The sequence below is a fragment of the Pleuronectes platessa genome, chromosome 9 (assembly GCF_947347685.1).
Source record: "Pleuronectes platessa chromosome 9, fPlePla1.1, whole genome shotgun sequence".
NCBI classification, from domain to species: Eukaryota; Metazoa; Chordata; class Actinopteri; order Pleuronectiformes; family Pleuronectidae; genus Pleuronectes; species Pleuronectes platessa.
Window position 1 is genome coordinate 26,902,190 of NC_070634.1, and position 26,172 is coordinate 26,928,361.

Consider the following 26,172-nt stretch of genomic DNA (forward strand, 5'->3'; position numbering starts at 1 on the left):
AAGGTCACTGGTTCAATGACTGACACAAACATACCTCGATATGGACCAGTCCTGGATCTGTTTAAGTCCAAGAGGACTCTCCCTACTTAGACAGGGGGGCTGTCTAAGTGCCCTTGGACCAATAAAGGAATCTTGAATGTGAATTTAGGGACACTGGTATAAGTGATCTGTATTAAGCTGTTATTCAAGGGTCTGTCAAGAACGCCTCAATTAGTGCAAAACATGGACTGTTGTTGTTGCAAGATGTTCAGCATTAGGTTTTGGAGGCTATAATTGGTTTGATCTACCTCATCTACCATGATTTTCTTCAGAATTTTTCTGAGTTTGTTCTTCAGAACTTTCCTAATAAAACTCAGTGTTCTTATATTGATGAATTCCAATATCTTTGGAAGATGCACATTTGCATATTGGTAAATGCCCTGCCACTGCCCATAAAATCTCATGCGACTGCAGTGCCGTGTGCACACAGAGAAATAATAGAAACTGAAAAGGAAATTTAAGACGTCAAGAGGACTCTCCCTACCCCCCCTGTCTATGTGCCCTTGGACCAATAAAGGAATCTTGAATGTGAATTTAGGGACACTGGTATAAGTGATCTGTATTATGCTGTTATTCAAGGGTTCTTAATGACACCCTTCATCTAACAAAGAACCCTTGCAAGCATTAGAGTCTTGTTTTGGAGTCATTTGATTTGTGTGTTTCTGTCTGTGTGCTTGCTCTGTGAAATGCTTCTCTCTTGCCGTCCGTCTCTGCTCTGTCCCTCTCTGTTCTGTCCGTCTCTGCCCTGTCCCTCTCTGCTCTGTCCCTCTCTGTTCTGTCCCTCTCTGCTCTGTCCCTCTCTGCTCTGTCCGTCTCTGCTCTGTCCCTCTCTCCTCTGTCCCTCTCTGCTCTGTCCCTCTCTCCTCTGTCCCTCTCTGCTCTGTCCCTCTCTGTTCTGTCCGTCTCTGCCCTGTCCCTCTCTGCTCTGTCCCTCTCTGTTCTGTCCCTCTCTGCTCTGTCCCTCTCTGCTCTGTCCGTCTCTGCTCTGTCTCTCTCTGCTCTGTCCCTCTCTCCTCTGTCCCTCTCTGCTCTGTCCCTCTCTCCTCTGTCCCTCTCTGCTCTGTCCGTCTCTCCTCTGTCCCTCTCTGCTCTGTCCCTCTCTGCTCTGTCCGTCTCTCCTCTGTCCTTCTCTGCTCTGTCCCTCTCTGCTCTGTCCGTCTCTGCTCTGTCCCTCTCTGCTCTGTCCGTCTCTGCTCTGTCCGTCTCTGTCTCTCTCTGCTCTGTCCCTCTCTCCTCTGTCCCTCTCTGCTCTGTCCCTCTCTGTTCTGTCCGTCTCTGCTCTGTCCGTCTCTGCTCTGTCCCTCTCTCCTCTGTCCCTCTCTGCTCTGTCCCTCTCTGCTCTGTCCGTCTCTGCTCTGTCCCTCTCTGCTCTGTCCCTCTCTGCTCTGTCCCTCTCTGCTCTGTCCGTCTCTCCTCTGTCCCTCTCTGCTCTGTCCGTCTCTCCTCTGTCCCTCTCTGCTCTGTCCCTCTCTGCTCTGTCCGTCTCTGCTCTGTCCCTCTCTCCTCTGTCCTTCTCTGCTCTGTCCCTCTCTGCTCTGTCCGTCTCTGCTCTGTCCCTCTCTGCTCTGTCCGTCTCTGCTCTGTCCGTCTCTGTCTCTCTCTGCTCTGTCCCTCTCTCCTCTGTCCCTCTCTGCTCTGTCCCTCTCTGTTCTGTCCGTCTCTGCTCTGTCCGTCTCTGCTCTGTCCCTCTCTCCTCTGTCCCTCTCTGCTCTGTCCCTCTCTGCTCTGTCCGTCTCTGCTCTGTCCCTCTCTGCTCTGTCCCTCTCTGCTCTGTCCGTCTCTGCTCTGTCTCTCTCTGCTCTGTCCCTCTCTCCTCTGTCCCTCTCTGCTCTGTCCCTCTCTGTTCTGTCCCTCTCTGCTCTGTCCCTCTCTGCTCTGTCCTTCTCTGCTCTTTCCGTCTCTGCTCTGTCCGTCTCTGCTCTGTCCCTCTCTGCTCTCTGCTCTTTCCCTCTCTGCCCTGTCCCTCTCTGCTCTGTCCCTCTCTGCTCTGTCCCTCTCTGCTCTCTGCTCTTTCCCTCTCTGCCCTGTCCCTCTCTGCTCTGTCCCTCTCTGGTCTGTCCCTCTCTGCTCTGTCCCTCTCTGCTCTGTCCTTCTCTCCTCTGTCCCTCTCTGCTCTGTCCTTCTCTGCTCTGTCCGTCTCTGCTCTGTCCCTCTCTGCTCTGTCCGTCTCTGCTCTGTCTCTCTCTGCTCTGTCCCTCTCTCCTCTGTCCCTCTCTGCTCTGTCCGTCTCTGCTCTTTCCGTCTCTGCTCTGTCCCTCTCTCATCTGTCCCTCTCTGCTCTGTCCCTCTCTGCTCTCTGCTCTGTCCCTCTCTGCTCTTTCCCTCTCTGCTCTGTCCCTCTCTGCTCTGTCCCTCTCTGCTCTGTCCCTCTCTGCTCTGTCCCTCTCTGCTCTGTCCCTCTCTGCTCTGTCCCTCTCTGCTCTGTCCCTCTCTCATCTGTCCCTCTCTGCTCTGTCCCTCTCTGCTCTCTGCTCTGTCCCTCTCTGCTCTTTCCCTCTCTCCTCTGTCCCTCTCTGCTCTGTCCGTCTCTGCTCTTTCCGTCTCTGCTCTGTCCCTCTGTTCTGTCCGTCTCTGCCCTGTCACTCTCTGCTCTGTCCCTCTCTGCTCTCTGCTCTTTCCCTCTCTGCCCTGTCCCTCTCTGCTCTGTCCCTCTCTGGTCTGTCCCTCTCTGCTCTGTCCCTCTCTGCTCTGTCCTTCTCTCCTCTGTCCCTCTCTGCTCTGTCCTTCTCTGCTCTGTCCGTCTCTGCTCTGTCCCTCTCTGCTCTGTCCGTCTCTGCTCTGTCTCTCTCTGCTCTGTCCCTCTCTCCTCTGTCCCTCTCTGCTCTGTCCGTCTCTGCTCTTTCCGTCTCTGCTCTGTCCCTCTCTCATCTGTCCCTCTCTGCTCTGTCCCTCTCTGCTCTCTGCTCTGTCCCTCTCTGCTCTTTCCCTCTCTGCTCTGTCCCTCTCTGCTCTCTGCTCTGTCCCTCTCTGCTCTGTCCCTCTCTGCTCTCTGCTCTGTCCCTCTCTGCTCTGTCCCTCTCTGCTCTGTCTCTCTCTGCTCTGTCCCTCTCTGGTCTGTCCCTCTCTGCTCTGTCCCTCTCTGCTCTGTCCGTCTCTGCTCTGTCCCTCTCTGCTCTGTCCCTCTCTGCTCTGTCCCTCTCTGCTCTGTCCGTCTCTGCTCTGTCTCTCTCTGCTCTGTCCCTCTCTCCTCTGTCCCTCTCTGCTCTGTCCCTCTCTGCTCTGTCCCTCTCTCCTCTGTCCCTCTCTGCTCTGTCCCTCTCTCCTCTGTCCCTCTCTGCTCTGTCCCTCTCTCCTCTGTCTGTGAATGCTACAGTTAACATAGGGTGGGGGGGCACTTTCAGATGTGCCCCATGAAATCTGCCTAACAACTCGACTCGAATGATGCGAGACGCGACTCCAGCTCCGAGCCTGTTGCCTGCTCGGCTTCACCTGAGCTAACAAGCTAACAGGCTAACAGGCTAACAAGCTAACAGGCTAACAGGAGTGTCTGTGGAGAGGTCTCACTCACATATTGGATGAATAACACGGTTTGATCTTCGGTTTGTTCTCCTGACAGAGAAGCTAAAGACGTCTGCGATCCCGTGTCTGTGGTAAGTCAAGTTTAGTATTGTATTTATGGGTTAGTAGCAGTGTTGCCATAGTTACTTTGAAAAAGTAACTTAGTTACTTTGCAAGTTACTTGATTTTAAAAGTAACTAAGTTAGATTACAAGTTACTTTATTAGTTACATTCAGCAGCTGCCGACAACACCCCCGCCGCCTCAACATAAAAATGCCAACCGGTTTTGCCAACACTCACTTTATTAGAAACGACCCCCCTCCCCCCCCGCGCGGGCGAACGGAGGGTTCCCCCAACGGGGCCGTAGCTGAGGTGATCCGCGAGAAGGGCCCGACATGCGTCCAGAGTCGCTGCCGCCGACCGCCGTACCCGGTTCCCTCCAACCGGTCCCCGCCTTCCGCAGCGCCGACGGACATCGCCCCGCGGCCCACAAGAAGGAAAGCCCCCGCACCGCGGACGAGCACCTCCCCCCCTAAAAAAACGTCGAGGCGGGCCGCACACCGAGCCTCCGGCGGCGTGGTGAGGAGGGCGACGGGGCGACTGCTCCCCCAGCCGCGGCACGTGCACAGCGGTTTAACCACAAATACCGAAATAGTTACGCAAGGTGACTTGGATAATTAACTTTAATCTGATTACTGGTTTGGAAATAGTAACGCGTTAGATTACTAGTTACTGAAAAAAGTGGTGAGATTAGATTAACGCGTTTCTGGCATCACTGGTTAGTAGTGATGAGCAGGTACCTGTACGTGGCTTGTTAGTTTAGCTCTGCTAGCGTGCAGGCGATGCTAACGGGACTGTACGGAGTTATTGACCCGACATGAACCGACATGAAAAACGACTGGAAAAGCGTTAGAGTTGATGGAGTTGAGGATGAGTGTGTTTGGAGAATTAGCTCCACCACGTAAGATATCTAATGGTATGTAAAGTTGTTTCACTAGTCAACCCATTTGACTTGACTACGTTACACAGATTATTATTCTGCAGAAACAGATTTACTGTGATCAACTGAAAAGTGAGTATTTAAAGTCACATCTGCATTTTAAGAGCAGCTGTTTAAAGTAGCATTACGTCTCCTAAAGCTCTCTATTCAGAGTATTGATGTGAAGCTATGTGTCTGTCTAATCTTTTTACTTTGTTGCAATCATTTGACTTTAATGCTGTTTTATAGGCAACATCTTTGTGTCGCGCTGATTGCTAAAGCATGTGAAATGTATATGAAACAGGATTTCTGCTCCCTGCTGGCACTCAAAATGCAGCCCATAGTATATCTTACTGAACTTTACTGCTTATAATAATCAGCTACCTCTATTTTTGTGACGGTGACATAACATCATACAAAATTGCCCCACCAGAAATTTCAGGCTAAATCGCCACTGCAGTTTCTTTTTCATGACCACCTCTTTTTTCTTTGTCAACATCTGCCCCACTGTGGTATTTTTAAGAAACTGCAGCAGGTGGATGTGAAGCGTTTCATTCAGCTTCCAGCATCGACTGAGCTGTGTTGACTGATACAAGCTTTATCATATAGATTTAAAAAAGTGTAACTGAATGTTTATCTGACCACTCACTGTAATGCACCAAACACTATTACCATCAATTTAGTAGCTGGGTCACACACAGACATTTTTTTACTGTTTTTAAACTTACTGTTGTAAACTGAAAAAATAAAAAACAATATTATAAATCAAATCAAATTGAATTTGTTATCAGGTTTGTAAAAAGTAGACAAACTCAAATCTATTGCTGGTGATAAAGTTGTCATCACAATCCACAGCTCAATGAATCGTTTCCTGTCTTAGCCTCTGCAACTTTTAGCCTCAGATGACCGACCCCAAAGAACATGTACTCATTGTTATATTCCACAAGTTGATGTAAAGACATTTACACAATAGCGGATGTTGTGGATCCAGCAGTGGAGGAGAAGGACTAGAGGAGGTCTGCCAAAGCTGTACATGAAAAAGTTGTCTGACTTGACATTTAATAAATAATAGCTTTTGTTTCTAAAGCACTAATCTAAACAAGGTCAAAAATTACTTTGGAATAAAACGACACAGAACAAGGCAAAACAAAGAGTAAGAATTGTTGAATTTAAAAACATTAACATGCTCTCCTAGAAAGCGTTTTAATACATTATTTAAAACATAAGCAAATGTTTTAAAAACAGGTGAATTGCTGGCTAATCTCCTCAGGTGTCAGGGCCGGCAGAATGGCAGGCGTGAACCCAAAAGCCAGGACACTGAAGCAGAATCAGCAAAGTTCTGGGTTTATTAAACATAGCAGGGGTCAGGAGCCAGGCAGTCGGTCCGGTTACAAACAAGTCCAACAAGGAGCAGGCAAAAGATAAGTCCAGGGAAACAGCAGGCAGGTCACGATGGGGATCAGGCAGAAGATAAGGCAGGAGGGAAACTGCTGGAAGGTTAGGCAGGAACACACTAAACCATCTGACAGAGGACAAAGGGAACAGGCAGGCAGATAAACTGGGGAGACTAATGAGTTGATGGAAGACAGGTGCGTCTGTGGGTGGGGCCGGTGAAGGGCTCTGTGGAACGAGGAAGTGCAGAGCAGGAGGTGAGTGGCTGAGATATGACAAATGGATTAGTATGCAAAGCTTCTGATAGGACAAATTACAATATTAATTAGAGGGTGCACCTTAGCACCGCACGTCCCCATAACTCTGATACTGTATATATTTTGTTCTATATTGTTGTTTTTTTATTGTTGTTTTATGTTGAGTGCACCAACGAACGACACCAAAGCAATTTCCTGTAAGTTCAAACATACTTGGCAAATAAAAGAATTCTTATTCTGATTCTGATTCTGATTCTGAATTCGTGCCATCAGGTAAGGAATCTTAGACTCATGAGGTCCTGGTGACAGAAGTCCACTCATCCTTGGTTACAAACCTTGATTTAGGAACTACTAGAAAGTGTTGGGTGCAAGAACTTAGATAACAGTTCAGAGCAAAGGGAGTTAGTAGCTCTGAAATATATAAGGGGCACTCAGACCATGCTGAGCTTTAAGTTTACTACACAGGTTATGAAATGGTCTCATCTTAAAATTGTAACTTCTTTATGACCTACAACAGCAAATCAGAGAAAATTGGCTTCTTCTACACTATTGTCGTTGTCTGTGATCAGGTCACATTTCCTGCAAGGATTTACGGTAATCAGGTCCGAAAAGCATATATTTATATTTCCAGCGCTGTGGGGTTAAGTTTCAACACTTGTTTGATCCTGCGTACTGCAGAGAGCACCGGCATTACCATCTCACCAGCAAACAAAGCAGGTTATTTATTTCTTCCCTCGAGACTTCCTGTACCAAAACCATTTATCATCATTGAATAATTATTAGAAAACTTTTGCTATACTGCCAGTCGTTGTCTGAGCCGTGTTGGGGCGTAACTCCAGCTCCACCCACACAAGAAGAAGCATGTGACACATCCTGCTGCTGTCATATAAAAAAAAAACAATTAACGTTCTCGAATACATGTATTCAAATTATGTATTTATTTCCATATCTAGAATGGAAAAGGCTTATCTACTAAAGCAGCTGGGAAAAATAAAAAATTGTTATTTGATGAAGCTGGTCCCGGTATGATTTATCAGGAGGAAGATTGACAGCAGTAATGAAGTTGTTTTTTTAAGTAGTTTAATGAATGATTACAACATATAATGCAGTAAATATTTTTCTTCTTTTGTGTAATAACACACATTTATCATCATTCCCATCTTTTGTGGCCTTAATCTAATGTGAAAGAAATTTGTGTCATATACAAAAGAGTAACCACAACAAGTTTTTTCCTACATTTTCAGGAAAACGTCTGAAGAAAAGTAATAAATTAATAAATGAATTAAGAGCATTAAAAGAAACAATGGAATTTATTTGATTGTCATCTCGCTCCTGTACTGATTCAAATTGGCATAAATATATGAGATTAAAATAATATTAAATATTGAAAAAATTTAGAAAAACTTTCACTTGAAGCATGAAATAAAGCTGTACATTTTTTAAATGGTTAATTTATTGAACACATTTCCTGAAGTTTGACTTTCATTTATGCCACAATTTAATAATATAACATTTTTAAATAAGGTATCATAGTTGTACAAGTTGCCAAAAAAAGTTAAATAAGATCACATGTTTAACAGCATTCAGTCCACTTCAAAAAATAAACACAGATTTGTAATGAAATCTCAAGTGAGTATGTTTCCGTGAGGCAATTTATGTTTCACTTAAATTAAGGCTAATAAATTGAACAAAAGTTAAAGTTTTGTATGCATCTGTCTATATCATTGGTGCTGACTTAGCTCACTTTAACTTCACCCAGACCCTATCCCCTTTGGACTAAATAGGAATTTTATAATCAAAGATGGCAGCAAGTACACCAAAGACTGCTAAGGCTTCTCTCAGAGTCCTTCCAGTGGATTCAAAGGTTCATCCACTTTTGTTCTGAAATCTAAAATAGTATGAAAATGAAGAGTCCAATCAGCAGATGCAGCATTCCCATTCTGACACAACAGGCATCACTGGCAGTAGTAGTTGTGGTTGTGGCAGCAGCAGTTGGGGCAGTTGTTCCTGTAGTTGGGGCAGTGGTTGTTGTAGTTGGGGTAGTGGTTGTTGTAGTTGTCGTGGTGGTTGTTGTAGTTGGAGTAGTGGTAGTTGGTGTAGTGGTTGTTGTTGTTTGGTCAGTGGTTGTTGTTGTTGGGGAAGTTGTTGTTGTAGTTGGAGTAGTGGTTGTTGTTGCAGGGGTAGTGGTTGTTGCAGTTAGGGTAGTGGTTGTTGTAGTTGGAATAGTGGTTGTTGTTGCAGGGGTAGTGGTTGTTGTAGTTGGGGTAGTGGTTGTTAAAGTTGGGGTCGTGGTTGTTTTAGTTGGGGTAGTTGTTGTTGTAGTTGGAGTAGTGGTTGTTGTTGTTGTTGGGGTAGTGGTAGTTGTTGATACGGCCATGGTTGTAGGGGTAGTGGTTGTTGTTGCTGGGGCCGTGGTTGTAGTAATTGGGGTAGTGGTTGTTGTTGTTGTTGGGGTAGAGGTTGTTGTAGTTGGGGTAGTTGTTGTTGTAGTCGGGGTTGTGGTTGTTGTAGTTGGGGTAGTGGTTGTAGTCAGGGTTGTGGTTGTTGTTGTTGGGGTTGTGGTTGTAGTAATTGGGGTAGTGGTTGTTGTTGTTGGGGTAGTGGTTGTTGTAGTCGGGGTAGTGGTAGTTGTAGTCGGGGTAGTGGTTGTTGTAGTTGGGGTAGTTGTTGTTGTAGTTGGCGTAGTGGTTGTTGTAGTTTGCGTAGTGGTTGTTGTTGGGGGAGTTGTAGTTGTAGTTGGGCTAGTGGTTGTTGTAGTTGGGGTAGGGGTAGTTGTAGTTGGGGTGGTGGTTATTGTAGTTGGGGGAATGGTTGTTGTTGTTGGGCTAGTGGTTGTTGTAGCTTGGGTAGTGGTTGTTGTTGTTGGGGTAGTGGTTGTTGTAGTTGGGGTAGTGGTTGTTGTAGTTTGCGTAGTGGTGGTTGTTGTTGGGGTAGTGGTAGTTGTTGTTAGAGGCATGGTTATAGGAGTAGTGGTTGTTGTTGTTGGGGTCGTGGTTGTTGTAGTTGGGGTAGTGGTAGTTGTTGTTGGGGTAGTGGTCGTTGGGGTCATGGTTGTTGTAGTTGGGGTAGTGGTAGTTGCTGTTACGGCCATGGTTATAGGAGTAGTGGTTGTTGTTGTTGGGGTCGTGGTTGCTGTAGTTGGTGTAGTGGTTGTTGTAGTTGGGGTAGTGGTTGTTGTAGGCGGGGTAGTGGTTGTTGTAGTTGGGGTAGTGGTTGTTGTAGTTGGGGTAGTGGTTGTTGTTGTTGGGGTAGTGGTTGTTGGGGTAGTGGTTGTTGTAGTTGGGGTAGTGGTTGTTGTACTTGGTGTAGTGGTTGTTGTAGTTGGGGTAGTGGTTGTTGTAGTTGGGGTAGTGGTTGTTGTAGTTGGTCTAGTGGTTGTTGTAGTTGGGGTAGTGGTTGTTGCAGTTGGTGTAGTGGTTGTTGTAGTTGGGGTAGTGGTTTTTGTAGTTGGGCTAGTGGTTGTTGTAGTTGGGGTAGTGGTAGTTGTAGTTGGGGTAGTGGTTGTTGTAGTTGGGGTAGTGGTTGTTGTAGTTGGAGAAGTGGTTGTTGTAGTTGGGGTAGTGGTTGTTATAGTTGGGGTTGTGGTACTTGTAGTTGGGGTAGTGTTTGTTGTAGTTGGTGTAGTGGTTGTTGTAGTTGGGGTAGTGGTTGTTGTAGTTGGGGTAGTGGTAGTTGTAGTTGGGGTAGTGGTTGTTGTAGTTGGGGTAGTGGTTGTTGTAGTTGGGGTAGTGGTTGTTGTAGTTGGGCTAGTGGTTGTTGTAGTTGGGGTAATGGTTATTGCAGTTGGTGTAGTGGTTGTTGTAGTTGGGGTAGTGGTTGTTGTAGTTGGGGTAGTGGTTGTTGTAGTTGGGCTAGTGGTTGTTGTAGTTGGGGTAATGGTTATTGCAGTTGGTGTAGTGGTTGTTGTAGTTGGGGTAGTGGTTGTTGTAGTTGGGGTAGTGGTTGTTGTAGTTGGGGTAGTGGTTGTTGTAGTTGGGGTAGTGGTAGTTGTAGTTGGGGTAGTGGTTGTTGTTGTTGGGGTAGTGGTTGTTGTAGTTGGTGTAGTGGTTGTTGTAGTTGTGGTAGTGGTTGTTGTAGTTGGGGTAGTGGTAGTTGTAGTTGGTGTAGTGGTTGTTGTAGGCGGGGTAGTGGTTGTTGTAGTTGGGGTAGTGGTTGTTGTAGTTGGGGTAGTGGTTGTTGTAGTTGGGGTAGTGGTAGTTGTAGTTGGGGTAGTGGTTGTTGTAGTTGGGGTAGTGGTTGTTGTAGTTGGAGAAGTGGTTGTTGTTGTTGGGGTAGTGGTTGTTGTTTTTGCTGGGGTAGTGGTTGTTGTAGTTGGTGTAGTGGTTGTTGTAGTTTGGGTAGTGGTTGTTGTAGTTGGGGTAGTGGTAGTTGTAGTTGGGGTAGTGTTTGTTGTAGTTGGTGTAGTGGTTGTTGTAGTTGGGGTAGTGGTTGTTGTAGTTGGGGTAGTGGTTGTTGTAGTTGGGGTAGTGGTTGTTGTAGTTGGGGTAGTGGTTGTTGTAGTTGGGGTAGTGGTTGTTGTAGTTGGTGTAGTGGTAGTTGTAGTTGGGGTAGTGGTTGTTGTAGTTGGGGTATTGGTTGTTGTAGTTGGGGTAGTGGTTGTTGTAGATGGGGTAGTGGTTGTTGTAGTTGGGGTAGTGGTAGTTGTAGTTGGGGTAGTGGTTGTTGTTGTTGGGGTAGTGGTTGTTGTAGTTGGTGTAGTGGTTGTTGTAGTTGGGGTAGTGGTTGTTGTAGTTGGGGTAGTGGTAGTTGTAGTTGGTGTAGTGGTTGTTGTAGGCGGGGTAGTGGTTGTTGTAGTTGGGGTAGTGGTTGTTGTAGTTGGGGTAGTGGTTGTTGTAGTTGGGGTAGTGGTTGTTGTAGTTGGGGTAGTGGTAGTTGTAGTTGGGGTAGTGGTTGTTGTAGTTGGGGTAGTGGTAGTTGTAGTTGGTGTAGTGGTTGTTGTAGGCGGGGTAGTGGTTGTTGTAGTTGGGGTAGTGGTAGTTGTAGTTGGGGTAGTGGTTGTTGTAGTTGGGGTAGTGGTAGTTGTAGTTGGTGTAGTGGTTGTTGTAGGCGGGGTAGTGGTTGTTGTAGTTGGGGTAGTGGTAGTTGTAGTTGGGGTAGTGGTTGTTGTAGTTGGAGAACTGGTTGTTGTAGTTGGGGTAGTGGTTGTTGTAGTTGGGGTAGTGGTTGTTGTAGATGGGGTAGTGGTAGTTGTAGTTGGGGTAGTGGTTGTTGTAGTTGGTGTAGTGGTTGTTGTAGTTGGGGTAGTGGTTGTTGTAGTTGGGGTAGTGGTAGTTGTTGTTGGGGTAGTAGTTGTTGTAGTTGGGGTAGTAGTTGTTGTAGTTGGTGTAGTGGTTGTTGTAGTTGGGGTAGTGGTTGTTGTAGACGGGGTAGTGGTTGTTGTAGTTGGGGTAGTGGTAATTGTCGTTGGGGTAGTGGTTGTTGTAGTTGGGGTAGTGGTAGTTGTAGTTGGGGAAGTGGTTGTTGTAGTTGGGCTAGTGGTTGTTGTAGTTGGGGTAGTGGTTGTTGCAGTTGGTGTAGTGGTTGTTGTAGTTGGGGTAGTGGTTTTTGTAGTTGGGCTAGTGGTTGTTGTAGTTGGGGTAGTGGTAGTTGTAGTTGGGGTAGTGGTTGTTGTAGTTGGGGTTGTGGTTGTTGTAGTTGGAGAAGTGGTTGTTGTAGTTGGGGTAGTGGTTGTTGTAGTTGGAGAACTGGTTGTTGTAGTTGGGGTAGTGGTTGTTGTAGTTGGTGTAGTGGTTGTTGTATTTGGGGTAGTTGTTGTTGTAGTTGGGGTAGTGGTTGTTGTAGTTGGGGTAGCGGTTGTTGTAGTTGGGCTAGTGGTTGTTGTAGTTGGGGTAATGGTTATTGCAGTTGGTGTAGTGGTTGTTGTAGGCGGGGTAGTGGTTGTTGTAGTTGGGGTAGTGGCTGTTGTAGTTGGTGTAGTGGTTGTCGTAGTTGGGCTAGTGGTTGTTGTAGTTGGGGTAGTGGTAGTTGTAGTTGGGGTAGTGGTTGTTGTAGTTGGGGTAGTGGTTGTTGTAGTTGGAGAAGTGGTTGTTGTTGTTGGGGTAGTGGTTGTTGTTGTTGCTAGGGTAGTGGTTGTTGTAGCTGGGGTAGTGGTTGTTGTAGTTGGGGTAGTGGTAGTTGTAGTTGGGGTAGTGGTTATTGTAGTTGGTGTAGTGGTTGTTGTAGTTGGGGTCGTGGTTGTTGTCGTTGGGGTAGTGGTTGTTGTAGTTGGTGTAGTGGTTGTTGTAGTTGGGGTCGTGGTTGTTGTCGTTGGGGTAGTGGTTGTTGTAGTTGGAGAAGTTGTTGTTGTTGTTGGGGTAGTGGTTGTTGTAGTTGGGGTAGTGGTTGTTGTAGTTGGTGTAGTGGTTGTTGTAGTTGGGGTAGTGGTTGTTGTTGTTGGGGTAGTGGTTTTTGTTGTTGTTGGGGTAGTGGTTGTTGTAGTTGGTGTAGTGGTTGTTGTAGTTGGGGTAGTGGTTGTTGTAGTTGGGGTAGTGGTTGTTGTAGCTGGGGTAGTGGTAGTTGTAGTTGGGGTAGTGGTTGTTGTAGTTGGTGTAGTGGTTGTTGTAGTTGGGGTAGTGGTTGTTGTAGTTGGGGTAGTGGTTGTTGTAGTTGGTGTAGTGGTTGTTGTAGTTGGGGTAGTGGTTGTTGTAGTTGGGGTAGTTGTAGTTGGGGTAGTGGTTGTTGTAGTTGGTGTAGTGGTTGTTGTAGTTGGTGTAGTGGTTGTTGTAGTTGGGGTAGTGGTTGTTGTAGTTGGGGTCGTGGTTGTATTCGTTGGGGTAGTGGTTGTTGTAGTTGGATAAGTCGTTGTTGTAGTTGGGGTAGTGGTTGTTGTAGCTGGGGTAGTGGTAGTTGTAGTTGGGGTAGTTGTTGTTGTAGTTGGTGTAGTGGTTGTTGTAGTTGGGGTACTGGTTGTTGTAGTTGGGGTAGTGGTTGTTGTAGTTGGTGTAGTTGTTGTTGTTTGGGTAGTGGTTGTTGTAGTTGGGGTAGTGGTAGTTGTAGTTGGGGTAGTGGTTGTTGTAGTTGGGGTCGTGGTTGTTGTCGTTGGGGTATTGGTTGTTGTAGTTGGGGTAGTGGTTGTTGTAGTTGGGGCAGTGGTTGTTGTAGTTGGTGTAGTGGTTGTTGTAGTTGTGCTAGTGGTTGTTGTAGTTGGGGTAGTGGTTGTTGTAGTTGGTGTAGTGGTTGTTGTAGTTGGGGTAGTGGTTGTTGTAGTTGGGGAAGTGGTAGTTGTAGTTGGGGTAGTGGTTGTTGTAGTTGGTGTAGTGGTTGTTGTAGTTGGGGTAGTGGTTGTTGTAGTTGGTGTAGTGGTTGTTATAGTTTGGGTAGTGGTTGTTGTAGTTGGGGTAGTGGTAGTTGTAGTTGGGGTAGTGGTTGTTGTAGTTGGTGTAGTGGTTGTTGTAGTTGGTGTAGTGGTTGTTGTAGTTGGGGTAGTGGTTGTTGTAGTTTGGGTCGTGGTTGTTGTAGTTGGGGTAGTGGTTGTTGTAGTTGGTGTAGTGGTTGTTGTATGCGGGGTAGTGGTTGTTGTAGTTGGGGTAGTGGTTGTTGTAGTTGGGGTAGTGGTTGTTGTAGTTGGTGTAGTGGTTGTTGTAGTTGGGGTAGTGGTAGTTGTTGTTGGGGTAGTAGTTGTTGTAGTTGGGGTAGTAGTTGTTGTAGTTGGTGTAGTGGTTGTTGTAGTTGGGGTAGTGGTTGTTGTAGACGGGGTAGTGGTTGTTGTAGTTGGGGTAGTGGTTGTTGTAGTTGGTGTAGTGGTTGTTGTAGTTGGGGTAGTGGTTGTTGTAGTTGGGGTAGTGGTAATTGTCGTTGGGGTAGTGGTTGTTGTAGTTGGGGTAGTGGTTGTTGTAGTTGGGGTAGTGGTTGTTGTAGTTGGTGTAGTGGTTGTTGTAGTTGGGGTAGTTGTTGTTGTAGTCGGGGTAGTGGTTGTTGTAGTTGGGGTAGCGGTTGTTGTAGTTGGGCTAGTGGTTGTTGTAGTTGGGGTAATGGTTAATGCAGTTGGTGTAGTGGTTGTTGTAGTTGGGGTAGTGGTTGTTGTAGTTGGGGTAGTGGTTGTTGTATGCGGGGTAGTGGTTGTTGTAGTTGGGGTAGTGGCTGTTGTAGTTGGTGTAGTGGTTGTCGTAGTTGGGCTAGTGGTTGTTGTAGTTGGGGTAGTGGTAGTTGTAGTTGGGGTAGTGGTTGTTGTAGTTGGGGTAGTGGTTGTTGTAGTTGGAGAAGTGGTTGTTGTAGTTGGGGTAGTGGTAGTTGTAGTTGGGGTAGTGGTTGTTGTAGTTGGTGTAGTGGTTGTTGTAGTTGGTGTAGTGGTTGTTGTAGTTGGGGTAGTGGTTGTTGTAGTTTGGGTCGTGGTTGTTGTAGTTGGGGTAGTGGTTGTTGTAGTTGGTGTAGTGGTTGTTGTATGCGGGGTAGTGGTTGTTGTAGTTGGGGTAGTGGTTGTTGTAGTTGGGGTAGTGGTTGTTGTAGTTGGTGTAGTGGTTGTTGTAGTTTGGGTAGTGGTTGTTGTAGTTGGGGTAGTGGTAGTTGTAGTTGGGGTAGTGGTTGTTGTAGTTGGTGTAGTGGTTGTTGTAGTTGGTGTAGTGGTTGTTGTAGTTGGGGTAGTGGTTGTTGTAGTTTGGGTCGTGGTTGTTGTAGTTGGGGTAGTGGTTGTTGTAGTTGGTGTAGTGGTTGTTGTAGGCGGGGTAGTGGTTGTTGTAGTTGGGGTAGTGGTAGTTGTAGTTGGGGTAGTGGTTGTTGTAGTTGGGGTAGTGGTAGTTGTAGTTGGTGTAGTGGTTGTTGTAGGCGGGGTAGTGGTTGTTGTAGTTGGGGTAGTGGTAGTTGTAGTTGGCGTAGTGGTTGTTGTAGTTGGAGAACTGGTTGTTGTAGTTGGGGTAGTGGTTGTTGTAGTTGGGGTAGTGGTTGTTGTAGTTGGGGTAGTGGTAGTTGTAGTTGGGGTAGTGGTTGTTGTAGTTGGTGTAGTGGTTGTTGTTGTTGGGGTAGTGGTTGTTGTAGTTGGGGTAGTGGTAGTTGTTGTTGGGGTAGTAGTTGTTGTAGTTGGGGTAGCAGTTGTTGTAGTTGGTGTAGTGGTTGTTGTAGTTGGGGTAGTGGTTGTTGTAGACGGGGTAGTGGTTGTTGTAGTTGGGGTAGTGGTTGTTGTAGTTGGTGTAGTGGTTGTTGTAGTTGGGGTAGTGGTTGTTGTAGTTGGGGTAGTGGTAATTGTCGTTGGGGTAGTGGTTGTTGTAGTTGGGGTAGTGGTTGTTGTAGTTGGGGTAGTGGTTGTTGTAGTTGGTGTAGTGGTTGTTGTAGTTGGGGTAGTTGTTGTTGTAGTTGGGGTAGTGGTTGTTGTAGTTGGGGTAGCGGTTGTTGTAGTTGGGCTAGTGGTTGTTGTAGTTGGGGTAATGGTTAATGCAGTTGGTGTAGTGGTTGTTGTAGTTGGGGTAGTGGTTGTTGTAGTTGGGGTAGTGGTTGTTGTAGGCGGGGTAGTGGTTGTTGTAGTTGGGGTAGTGGCTGTTGTAGTTGGTGTAGTGGTTGTCGTAGTTGGGCTAGTGGTTGTTGTAGTTGGGGTAGTGGTAGTTGTAGTTGGGGTAGTGGTTGTTGTAGTTGGGGTAGTGGTTGTTGTAGTTGGAGAAGTGGTTGTTGTTGTTGGGGTAGTGGTTGTTGTTGTTGCTGGGGTAGTGGTTGTTGTAGTTGGTGTAGTGGTTGTTGTAGTTGGGGTAGTGGTTGTTGTAGTTGGGGTAGTGGTAGTTGTAGTTGGGGAAGTGGTTGTTGTAGCTGGGGTAGTGGTTGTTGTAGTTGGGGTAGTGGTTGTTGTAGTTGGGGTAGTGGTTGTTGTAGTTGGGGTAGTGGTTGTTGTAGTTGGGGTAGTGGTAGTTGTAGTTGGGGTAGTGGTTGTTGTAGTTGGTGTAGTGGTTGTTGTAGTTGGGGTCGTGGTTGTTGTCGTTGGGGTAGTGGTTGTTGTAGTTGGAGAAGTCGTTGTTGTTGTTGGGGTAGTGGTTGTTGTAGTTGGGGTAGTGGTTGTTGTAGCTGGGGTAGTGGTTATTGTAGTTGGTGTAGTGGTTGTTGTAGTTGGGGTCGTGGTTGTTGTCGTTGGGGTAGTGGTTGTTGTAGTTGGGGTAGTTGTAGTTGTAGTTGGGGAAGTGGTTGTTGTAGCTGGGGTAGTGGTTGTTGTAGTTGGGGTAGTGGTTGTTGTAGTTGGGGTAGTGGTTGTTGTAGTTGGGGTAGTGGTTGTTGTAGTTGGGGTAGTGGTAGTTGTAGTTGGGGTAGTGGTTGTTGTAGTTAGTGTAGTGGTTGTTGTAGTTGGGGTCGTGGTTGTTGTCGTTGGGGTAGTGGTTGTTGTAGTTGGAGAAGTCGTTGTTGTTGTTGGGGTAGTGGTTGTTGTAGTTGGGGTAGTGGTTGTTGTAGCTGGGGTAGTGGTTATTGTAGTTGGTGTAGTGGTTGTTGTAGTTGGGGTCGTGGTTGTTGTCGTTGGGGTAGTGGTTGTTGTAGTTGGTGTAGTGGTTGTTGTAGTTGGGGTCGTGGTTGTTGTCGTTGGGGTAGTGGTTGTAGTAGTTGGAGAAGTCGTTGTTGTTGTTGGGGTAGTGGTTGTTGTAGTTGGGGTAGTGGTTGTAGTAGTTGGTGTAGTGGTGGTTGTAGTTGTGGTAGTGGTTGTTGTTGTTGGGGTAGTGTTTTTTGTTGTTGTTGGGGTAGTGGTTGTTGTAGTTGGTGTAGTGGTTGTTGTAGTTGGGGTAGTGGTTGTTGTAGTTGGGGTAGTGGTTGTTGTAGCTGGGGTAGTGGTAGTTGTAGTTGGGGTAGTGGTTGTTGTAGTTGGTGTAGTGGTTGTTGTAGTTGGGGTAGTGGTTGTTGTAGTTGGGGTAGTGGTTGTTGTAGTTGGTGTAGTGGTTGTTGTAGTTGGGGTAGTGGTTGTTGTAGTTGGGGTAGTTGTAGTTGGGGTAGTGGTTGTTGTAGTTGGTGTAGTGGTTGTTGTAGTTGGTGTAGTGGTTGTTGTAGTTGGGGTAGTGGTTGTTGTAGTTGGGGTCGTGGTTGTATTCGTTGGGGTAGTGGTTGTTGTAGTTGGATAAGTCGTTGTTGTAGTTGGGGTAGTGGTTGTTGTAGCTGGGGTAGTGGTAGTTGTAGTTGGGGTAGTGGTTGTTGTAGTTGGTGTAGTGGTTGTTGTAGTTGGGGTAGTGGTTGTTGTAGTTGGGGTAGTGGTTGTTGTAGTTGGTGTAGTGGTTGTTGTTTGGGTAGTGGTTGTTGTAGTTGGGGTAGTGGTAGTTGTAGTTGGGGTAGTGGTTGTTGTAGTTGGTGTAGTGGTTGTTGTAGTTGGTGTAGTGGTTGTTGTAGTTGGGGTAGTGGTTGTTGTAGTTGGGGTCGTGGTTGTTGTCGTTGGGGTATTGGTTGTTGTAGTTGGGGTAGTGGTTGTTGTAGTTGGGGTAGTGGTTGTTGTAGTTGGTGTAGTGGTTGTTGTAGTTGGGCTAGTGGTTGTTGTAGTTGGGGTAGTGGTTGTTGTAGTTGGTGTAGTGGTTGTTGTAGTTGGGGTAGTGGTTGTTGTAGTTGGGGTAGTGGTAGTTGTAGTTGGGGTAGTGGTTGTTGTAGTTGGTGTAGTGGTTGTTGTAGTTGGGGTAGTGGTTGTTGTAGTTGGTGTAGTGGTTGTTGTAGTTTGGGTAGTGGTTGTTGTAGTTGGGGTAGTGGTAGTTGTAGTTGGGGTAGTGGTTGTTGTAGTTGGTGTAGTGGTTGTTGTAGTTGGTGTAGTGGTTGTTGTAGTTGGGGTAGTGGTTGTTGTAGTTGGGGTCGTGGTTGTTGTCGTTGGGGTAGTGGTTGTTGTAGTTGGGGTAGTGGTTGTTGTAGTTGGGGTAGTGGTTGTTGTAGTTGGTGTAGTGGTTGTTGTAGTCGGGCTAGTGGTTGTTGTAGTTGGGGTAGTGGTAGTTGTAGTTGGGGTAGTGGTTGTTGTAGTTGGGGTAGTGGTTGTTGTAGTTGGTGAAGTGGTTGTTGTTGTTGGGTTAGTGGTTGTTGTTGTTGTTGGGGTAGTGGTTGTTGTAGTTGTTGTAGTGGTTGTTGTAGTTGGGGTAGTGGTTGTTGTAGCTGGGGTAGTGGTAGTTGTAGTTGGGGTAGTGGTTGTTGTAGTTGGTATAGTGGTTGTTGTAGTTAGGGTAGTGGCTGTTGTAGTTGGGGTAGTGGTAGTTGTAGTTGGGGTTGTGGTTGTTGTAGTTGGTGTAGTGGTTGTTGTAGTTGGGGTCGTGGTTGTTGTAGTTGGAGAAGTCGTTGTTGTTGTTGGAGAAGTCGTTGTTGTTGTTGGGGTAGTGGTTGTTGTAGTTGGGGTTGTGGTTGTTGTAGTTGGTGTAGTGGTTGTTGTAGTTGGGGTAGTGGTTGTTGTAGTTGGTGTAGTGGTTGTTGTAGTTGGGGTAGTGGTAGTTGTAGTTGGGGTAGTGTTTGTTGTAGTTGGTGTAGTGGTTGTTGTAGTTGGGGTAGTGGTAGTTGTAGTTGGGGTAGTGGTTGTTGTTGTTGGGGTAGTGGTTGTTGTAGTTGGGGTAGTGGTTGTTGTAGTTGGGGTAGTGGTTGTTGTAGTTGGTGTAGTGGTTGTTGTAGTTGGTGTAGTGGTTGTTGTAGTTGGGGTAGTTGTTGTTGTAGTTGGTGTAGTGGTTGTTGTAGTTGGGGTATTGGTTGTTGTAGTTGGGGTAGTGGTAGTTGTAGTTGGGGAAGTGGTTGTTGTAGTTGGGGTAGTGGTAGTTGTAGTTGGGGAAGTGGTTGTTGTAGTTGGTGTAGTGGTTGTTGTAGTTGGGGTAGTGGTTGTTGTAGTTGGGGTCGTGGTTGTTGTCGTTGGGGTAGTGGTTGTTGTAGTTGGGGTAGTGGTTGTTGTAGTTGGAGAAGTCATTGTTGTTGTTGGGGTAGTGGTTGTTGTAGTTGGGGTTGTGGTTGTTGTAGTTGGGGTCGTGGTTGTTGTCGTTGGGGTAGTGGTTGTTGTAGTTGGGGTAGTGGTTGTTGTAGTTGGAGAAGTCGTTGTTGTTGTTGGGGTAGTGGTTGTTGTAGTTGGGGTTGTGGTTGTTGTAGTTGGTGTAGTTGTTGTTGTAGTTGGGGTAGTGGTTGTTGTAGTTGGAGAAGCCGTTGTTGTTGTTGGGGTAGTGGTAGTTGTAGTTGGGGTAGTGGTTGTTGTAGTTGGGGTAGTGGTTGTTGTAGTTGGGGAAGTGGTTGTTGTTGTTGGGGTAGTGGTTTTTGTAGTTGGGGTAGTGGTTGTTGTAGTTGGTGAAGTGGTTGTTGTAGTTGGTGTAGTGGTTGTTGTAGTTGGGGGAGTGGTTGTTGTAGTTGGGGTCGTTGTTGTTGTCGTTGGGGTAGTGGTTGTTATAGTTGGGGTAGTGGTTGTTGTAGTTGGTGTAGTGGTTGTTGTAGTTGGGCTAGTGGTTGTTGTAGTTGGGGTAGTGGTAGTTGTTGTTGGGGTAGTGGTTGTTGTAGTTGGGGTAGAGGTTGTTGTAGTTGGGGTAGTGGTTGTTGTAGTTGGTGTAGTGGTTGTTGTAGTTGGGCTAGTGGTTGTTGTAGTTGGGGTAGTGGTAGTTGTTGTTGGGGTAGTGGTTGTTGTAGTTGGGGTAGTGGTAGTTGTAGTTGGGGAAGTGGTTGTTGTAGTTGGTGTAGTGGTTGTTGTAGTTGGGGTAGTGGTTGTTGTAGTTGGGGTCGTGGTTGTTGTCGTTGGGGTAGTGGTTGTTGTAGTTGGGGTAGTGGTTGTTGTAGTTGGAGAAGTCATTGTTGTTGTTGGGGTAGTGGTTGTTGTACTTGGGGTTGTGGTTGTTGTAGTTGGGGTCGTGGTTGTTGTCGTTGGGGTAGTGGTTGTTGTAGTTGGGGTAGTGGTTGTTGTAGTTGGAGAAGTCGTTGTTGTTGTTGGGGTAGTGGTTGTTGTAGTTGGGGTTGTGGTTGTTGTAGTTGGTGTAGTGGTTGTTGTAGTTGGGGTAGTGGTTGTTGTAGTTGGAGAAGCCGTTGTTGTTGTTGGGGTAGTGGTAGTTGTAGTTGGGGTAGTGGTTGTTGTAGTTGGGGTAGTGGTTGTTGTAGTTGGGGAAGTGGTTGTTGTTGTTGGGGTAGTGGTTGTTGTAGTTGGGGTAGTGGTTGTTGTAGTTGGTGTAGTGGTTGTTGTAGTTGGTGTAGTGGTTGTTGTAGTTGGGGGAGTGGTTGTTGTAGTTGGGGTCGTTGTTGTTGTCGTTGGGGTAGTGGTTGTTGTAGTTGGGGTGGTGGTTGTTGTAGTTGGGGTAGTGGTTGTTGTAGTTGGTGTAGTGGTTGTTGTAGTTGGGCTAGTGGTTGTTGTAGTTGGGGTAGTGGTAGTTGTTGTTGGGGTAGTGGTTGTTGTAGTTGGGGTAGTGGTTGTTGTAGTTGGAGAAGTGGTTGTTGTTGTTGGGTTAGTGGTTGTTGTTGTTGTTGGGGTAGTGGTTGTTGTAGTTGTTGTAGTGGTTGTTGTAGTTGGGGTCGTGGTTGTTGTCTTTGGGGTAGTGGTTGTTGTAGTTGGAGAAGTGGTTGTTGTTGTTGGGTTAGTGGTTGTTGTAGTTGGGGTAGTGGTTGTTGTAGTTGGGGTAGTGGTTGTTGTAGTTGGTGTAGTGGTTGTTGTAGTTGGGGTAGTGGTTGTTGTAGTTGGGGTAGTGGTAGTTGTAGTTGGGGTAGTGTTTGTTGTAGTTGGTGTAGTGGTTGTTGTAGTTGGGGTAGTGGTAGTTGTAGTTGGGGTAGTGGTTGTTGTTGTTGGGGTAGTGGTTGTTGTAGTTGGGGTAGTGGTTGTTGTAGTTGGGGTAGTGGTTGTTGTAGTTGGTGTAGTGGTTGTTGTAGTTGGTGTAGTGGTTGTTGTAGTTGGGGTAGTTGTTGTTGTAGTTGGTGTAGTGGTTGTTGTAGTTGGGGTAGTGGTTGTTGTAGTTGGGGTAGTGGTAGTTGTAGTTGGGGAAGTGGTTGTTGTAGTTGGGGTAGTGGTTGTTGTAGTTGGGGTAGTGGTAGTTGTAGTTGGGGAAGTGGTTGTTGTAGTTGGTGTAGTGGTTGTTGTAGTTGGGGTAGTGGTTGTTGTAGTTGGGGTCGTGGTTGTTGTCGTTGGGGTAGTGGTTGTTGTAGTTGGGGTAGTGGTTGTTGTAGTTGGAGAAGTCGTTGTTGTCGTTGGGGTAGTGGTTGTTGTAGTTGGGGTTGTGGTTGTTGTAGTTGGGGTCGTGGTTGTTGTTGTTGGGGTAGTGGTTGTTGTCGTTGGGGTAGTGGTTGTTGTAGTTGGGGTTGTGGTTGTTGTAGTTGGGGTCGTGGTTGTTGTTGTTGGGGTAGTGGTTGTTGTAGTTGGGGTTGTGGTTGTTGTAGTTGGTGTAGTGGTTGTTGTAGTTGGGGTAGTGGTTGTTGTAGTTGGAGAAGTCGTTGTTGTTGTTGGGGTAGTGGTAGTTGTAGTTGGGGTAGTGGTTGTTGTAGTTGGGGTAGTGGTTGTTGTAGTTGGGGAAGTGGTTGTTGTTGTTGGGGTAGTGGTTGTTGTAGTTGGGGTAGTGGTTGTTGTAGTTGGGGTAGTGGTAGTTGTAGTTGGGGTAGTGGTTGTTGTAGTTGGGGTCGTGGTTGTTGTCGTTGGGGTTGTTGTTGTTGTAGTGAGAGTGTTACACAAACTAGTCCCACAACAGGCTGGTCCACTGCTAATGGTACCAACATCTTGCATGAAAGGCAGTGACCCCAGGCTGGTAGCAACTGCACACAGATTTGTAGATGCACAGCCAAAAGCTGGAGAAGTGCCGCCCGCATTTGTCACTAAAGATGAAACACAATTGTAGGTTTGTTAGTTCGATAACTTGAGAGAGAATTCTTCACTTTAAGAATAACTTGAATTCACAAGGAAATGTTTTTGATGACAGTAGTTAAACATTAGTCGTTGCCATGGTTACAGTCGTGCAGTATTTTAGCATCGCACCTTATTACTGACATGTACACGTGTACTTCAGGACCTCGTGACTTCACTGATTTCACAGTTATATGTTCTCACGTGTGCAACAGAGAATACGTGTGATCCAATCCAACCACACCCTTCAACTATACAGGTTGTTTTCAGAGGTGATACAGGCCTGAAGCTTTCAACCAGCAGAGGGCAGCAGAACACTGTGTTTCAGTCTGATGTTAAGTTACTTGTCTCAGTGAAAGAAGCAAGTCCACAATTTAAACATACGTTCACGTCAGTCAAAATGTTGAACTAAATCTAACTCAATTGATGAGTTTGTTCTATGTTTATTGTTTTGCAGTATTTATCTTATGTTTTCAAGGCTGTTACCATTTCTTAGTTCAATTATTATTAAAACAAAGAATTGTTCATTTAAGTCATTTTGGAATCAAAGAAAATCACAATTAGCAAAAACTTTTTTTTCGACAAAGAAAGATATTTTTATTAGGAAGTGTAAAGCATTCCCTTGAAATCATAGTTCCTGTATAGACACAGACTTACTGTTATGAATCTGTAACTTCACAAAGGAAAAGTTTTATGTTTTAGACCCTCCAAAGAGGCACAAGCTCTTAATGTGTTGTTTAGGGAAGTTTCAAATAAACCTGAAAAAATCTGTTGAAAGTCTCGACCATCTTCCGGGGGATATGCTACAGAGAGATAAAGGATAGTTTTCCATTTTTGTCAATAATTCCAATATTTCGTTTGTTAATCTTTTGTAGGTCACTGTTATTTTTACAGAAGGAGAGTCTGCCAGTTTTAAAGGGGACATATTATGCCCATTTTACCACAGCTGATATGGCTCCTTGGGGTCTTAATGAAATGTCTGTAACATATTTTGGTCAAAATACCACAAGGATCATTTAAAACAGCATCTTTTTACTCTGTCTAAAACAGCCCTCCTCAGATTGACCTGTTTTGAGTGTCCCGCCCCCCTCACCCCCGGTGAGCCTGGCTGCGAGAGCCCCAGCTCCCCAGCGCAGCCCTGCAGTGGGAGCAGTGGGAGCTTGAGCTTTTAAGCGACGCTATTCGTCATGGAGCTAAAACAAGAAATTGTGCCAAACAAAAAATGCGAAAGGTCCAGGCAAAATTAAACTTAAATATATTAATAATTAATAGTTTTGTCAACTGGTTAAGATGAAACTTATTTTAACTACTTTATCTCCTGGGTGCTGTTTAATTCTAAAACATAATGATGATCTTAACATGATGAGAAAATAAACTTTTCATAAAAAGACATAAGGCTGTAAAAAGTAAGTTTTTAATCTCTAATGTTATGGATCATAAATACAGAGTAACACAGATAAACTTTGTTTAGTGCAGTATATAAGAAGAAGACTTACCACTGGCTTGAAAGCAGCGATCCTCTGTTCCCTTACATTGTACTGAAGAGCTGCAATCAGAGGTGACGGGGTTACAAACGTGACACTGTAGACTGTTATCTGCTGGAACCACAGGGACTGAAACAGACAAAAAATGACACTGTTTATTAGAGGAAGAGAGAAGATGGAAGTGTTATGGATTAAAAACAGAACATGTCAGGAGAAGGATGCAGATTAATAAGACTCATCTACATCTACTTACAAGGCAGAGTGTTGGAGTTGCAGCTGTCTGCGTTGCAGCATGTAGCATTTGCAAGTGCACTGGAAAGACCCAAGTTCACTGAAAATGTAGAAGAGCCAATGGCTGGACACAGGGAGGGGGGGGCACAGGCCTTGTAGATTTGCTGTCCAGGAGTCCCAGATGAAACGGCTGCAGAGTCAAAGTGCAGTTTGTTAATGGTGATGGAAAGCACACGTCACTTTGCAGTACATGTATTTCACTGGAAAGTAACTTGTAGAGAAGTTTACCTTGAATGGAAGCTGTGATACACATCGTGCCTGTGGGACATGTAACTGCTGCTGTGGCTGAACAGTTAGCATCTGTAACATCTGTGCAAGTTTCACACATAAGTGCTTCACCTGCAATGTGGAGAAAAATAGTCAGTGATATGTTGATCTGATCTAAATTGTGTTTCATAAAGGCTCAAAAATCTTCTCACTGTTCAAAAGGAGTTTAAGACATATGGGTTGTAATTTAAATATAAATAGACACTACATACATGACTAAATTATTTCATCTGCTTCCCACCTGTTTAGTCTGTTTCTTGTACTGCTGTACTGTAACTTATGAATTTCTCCTCTGAGGATCAATAGAGCCTCCTTATATTTTCAAGGATATTAATAATACAATATGATAAATAATAATCTATTATTTAAAATAGTAGTTAGTTACCTGTTCTGGAGAGCGCCCAGATGAGAGTCAGAGAAAGAAGCAGCTTCATCATGATGAACAGGTAAGTTCAGTAGATTCCTTATACGACCTCTCATCTGCACGGAGGCACTTTATATACTCTACAGGTGATGAACGCCTGTATGACTGATACACGTCTGAATATCTCAGGGATTGGGCGTGTTTAAATTTTTACAGCGTGATCATTGAAACTGTCAGTCTCTCTTTTGTCACATAGAAAACACGTCAACACACGACAATACACGACAACACACCTAAACACACCCATTTTAACATTGTCACTGTTAACCTGTTTAGGATTGTGCACCAAAAACAAAAAGCCTAAAACAGAGAGCTAAATTTCCCTCAGGGTCATTTAAGTATTAATTTGTATTATATATATATATATATATCAATGTATTTGATACGGCTTAATTAATTACAGAGTTTAACAGACTTTCTCTGAGTAACAGAATCTTTTGTTAAAAGTTTTGATTTCATGTTTCTCAGAACTCTAAATAATAAGTTGTTATGATAAGTTGTTTTTAAAATGATCAAATGTTACATACGCTTCTTGTCATTTATCATCTGAAAAAGTGAGTACTTTGTTAATAATAATTATGTGATATTACACTAATCCAGTTATTTAAAGTAGACTATACACCAAAAAAAAATCCAGTATTACTGGGTTAAATTAAAATTAAACATAAGTAAAACACTACACATTTTTAATTTTAGATATCATGATATAGTTTTACCAACATTGCAATGAAAGAACAATTTACACCTTGACCAAGATCTTTATTGTCATCATTGTACAATAAAAGTATAAGAGTCTTCTCCTTCCAAGATATATCTATATATAGGTGTCAAAATGTGGAGAAATATAGTTTGAAAACAACAATATTAGCAGCATTAGCAACTAACTACATACAGAAGTTAAGAAATAAACATTTTTACAGTAAAAAAAAAGATTATTTTGGGGATTTCAGTCCCTGAGGAAGGAGTGTGTGTGAGCGTGTTAATCACAGCCCTTGATATGTGTGTGTGTGTGTGTGTGTGTGTTTCCTTCATAGTCCTTGATGTGTGTGAGGAGTGCACTCTGAAAGTGGGTTTGACAGACTATGATGTGTTGGGGCACGGAGGAGTGTGATGAAGGTCATGGCTCTGGGATAGATTCTGTTCCTCAGTCTGTTGGTGGAGGATCTTTGTTATGGTCTGCACCATGGCCCCTCCCTCCTCTGTGTGTGTGTGTGGGGGGGGGGGGGGGGGGGGGGAAATTAATGTACAACTGATCATCAACAACAGATCAATCATCAAGTGATCAGTCGTCATCATTAATGACAAACCACATGGAAACAGATTGGGGTAGAAGTAGCAGCAGCGCAGCAAACGTGATGCTGGCAACAGTTCATCGAGGTATTTCACACGCTGCTGTGTCATTGTCCCAGGATTCATACCAAGCTGTGGACCTGCCTGGTCTATCTGACAGGCGAACAAATAACATCACGTCAGTAAAGTTATTTATTAAAGTCAATAAAGAAAGGGTTGGTACTCAGACAGCTGTATTGTTGATGCTATGGTACACTGCCACACCTACTACTGAACTGACGCACAGCCTCTCTCTATTTTTACATTAATAATAGGCCTTTGAAAAACAAGAGATGTTCACTAGGTGGGCTCTCTCTCTCTCTCTCTCTCTCTCTCTCTCTCTCTCTCTCTCTCTCTCTCTGACACACAGCTTCAATATGTGACTTTTATTTCAGTGTCGACACAACACATAGCAATCGGGGGAAACAATGGTATGTCTAATACGTTATATATTTTTCGTCAACTTTCCGTAAGTCTCTGGGACTAGTATTAAAGCCGAAAATAGAATATGCTAATGTTATATGATATATTTATATATCATATAA

General features: G+C 45.1%; 4 protein-coding genes across 4 annotated transcripts; all 4 read right to left on the minus strand.

The window, feature by feature from the left end:
• Positions 1–7,251: 7,251 nt before the first annotated feature.
• Positions 7,252–9,256, minus strand: LOC128448737 (integumentary mucin C.1). The gene is made up of 3 exons (XM_053431509.1): positions 9,251–9,256; positions 8,537–8,568; positions 7,252–8,492 (listed from the first exon to the last, which is right to left on the minus strand). Exons 1-3 carry the CDS (start codon positions 9,254–9,256, stop codon positions 8,054–8,056), a joined length of 477 nt encoding a protein of 158 aa, XP_053287484.1. The 3' UTR covers positions 7,252–8,053.
• A 7,089-nt stretch (positions 9,257–16,345) lies between these two features.
• On the minus strand, positions 16,346–17,512 carry LOC128448738 (integumentary mucin C.1-like; the record flags this gene model as incomplete). Its single annotated transcript, XM_053431510.1, has 2 exons — positions 16,346–16,900; positions 17,213–17,512. Coding segments are annotated over 2 exons (855 nt in total), but the record flags the coding sequence as incomplete, so codon positions are not given.
• Positions 17,513–19,156: 1,644 nt separating this feature from the next.
• On the minus strand, positions 19,157–20,350 carry LOC128448739 (mucin-2-like; the record flags this gene model as incomplete). The annotated part of the gene is made up of 2 exons (XM_053431512.1): positions 19,157–19,717; positions 20,027–20,350. Coding segments are annotated over 2 exons (885 nt in total), but the record flags the coding sequence as incomplete, so codon positions are not given.
• A 1,278-nt stretch (positions 20,351–21,628) lies between these two features.
• Positions 21,629–24,311, minus strand: LOC128448740 (phospholipase A2 inhibitor and Ly6/PLAUR domain-containing protein-like; the record flags this gene model as incomplete). The annotated part of the gene is made up of 5 exons (XM_053431513.1): positions 24,260–24,311; positions 23,836–23,946; positions 23,570–23,737; positions 23,329–23,445; positions 21,629–21,804 (listed from the first exon to the last, which is right to left on the minus strand). Coding segments are annotated over exons 1-5 (624 nt in total), but the record flags the coding sequence as incomplete, so codon positions are not given.
• Between the last annotated feature and the right edge of the window lie 1,861 nt (positions 24,312–26,172).

Coding starts and splice junctions, on each gene's coding strand:
- LOC128448737 (XM_053431509.1), bottom strand. Junction 8,493..8,536: donor CTACCCCTACAACCATGGCC/GTATCAACAACT, acceptor AACAACCACTAC/TCCAACTACAACAACAACTA.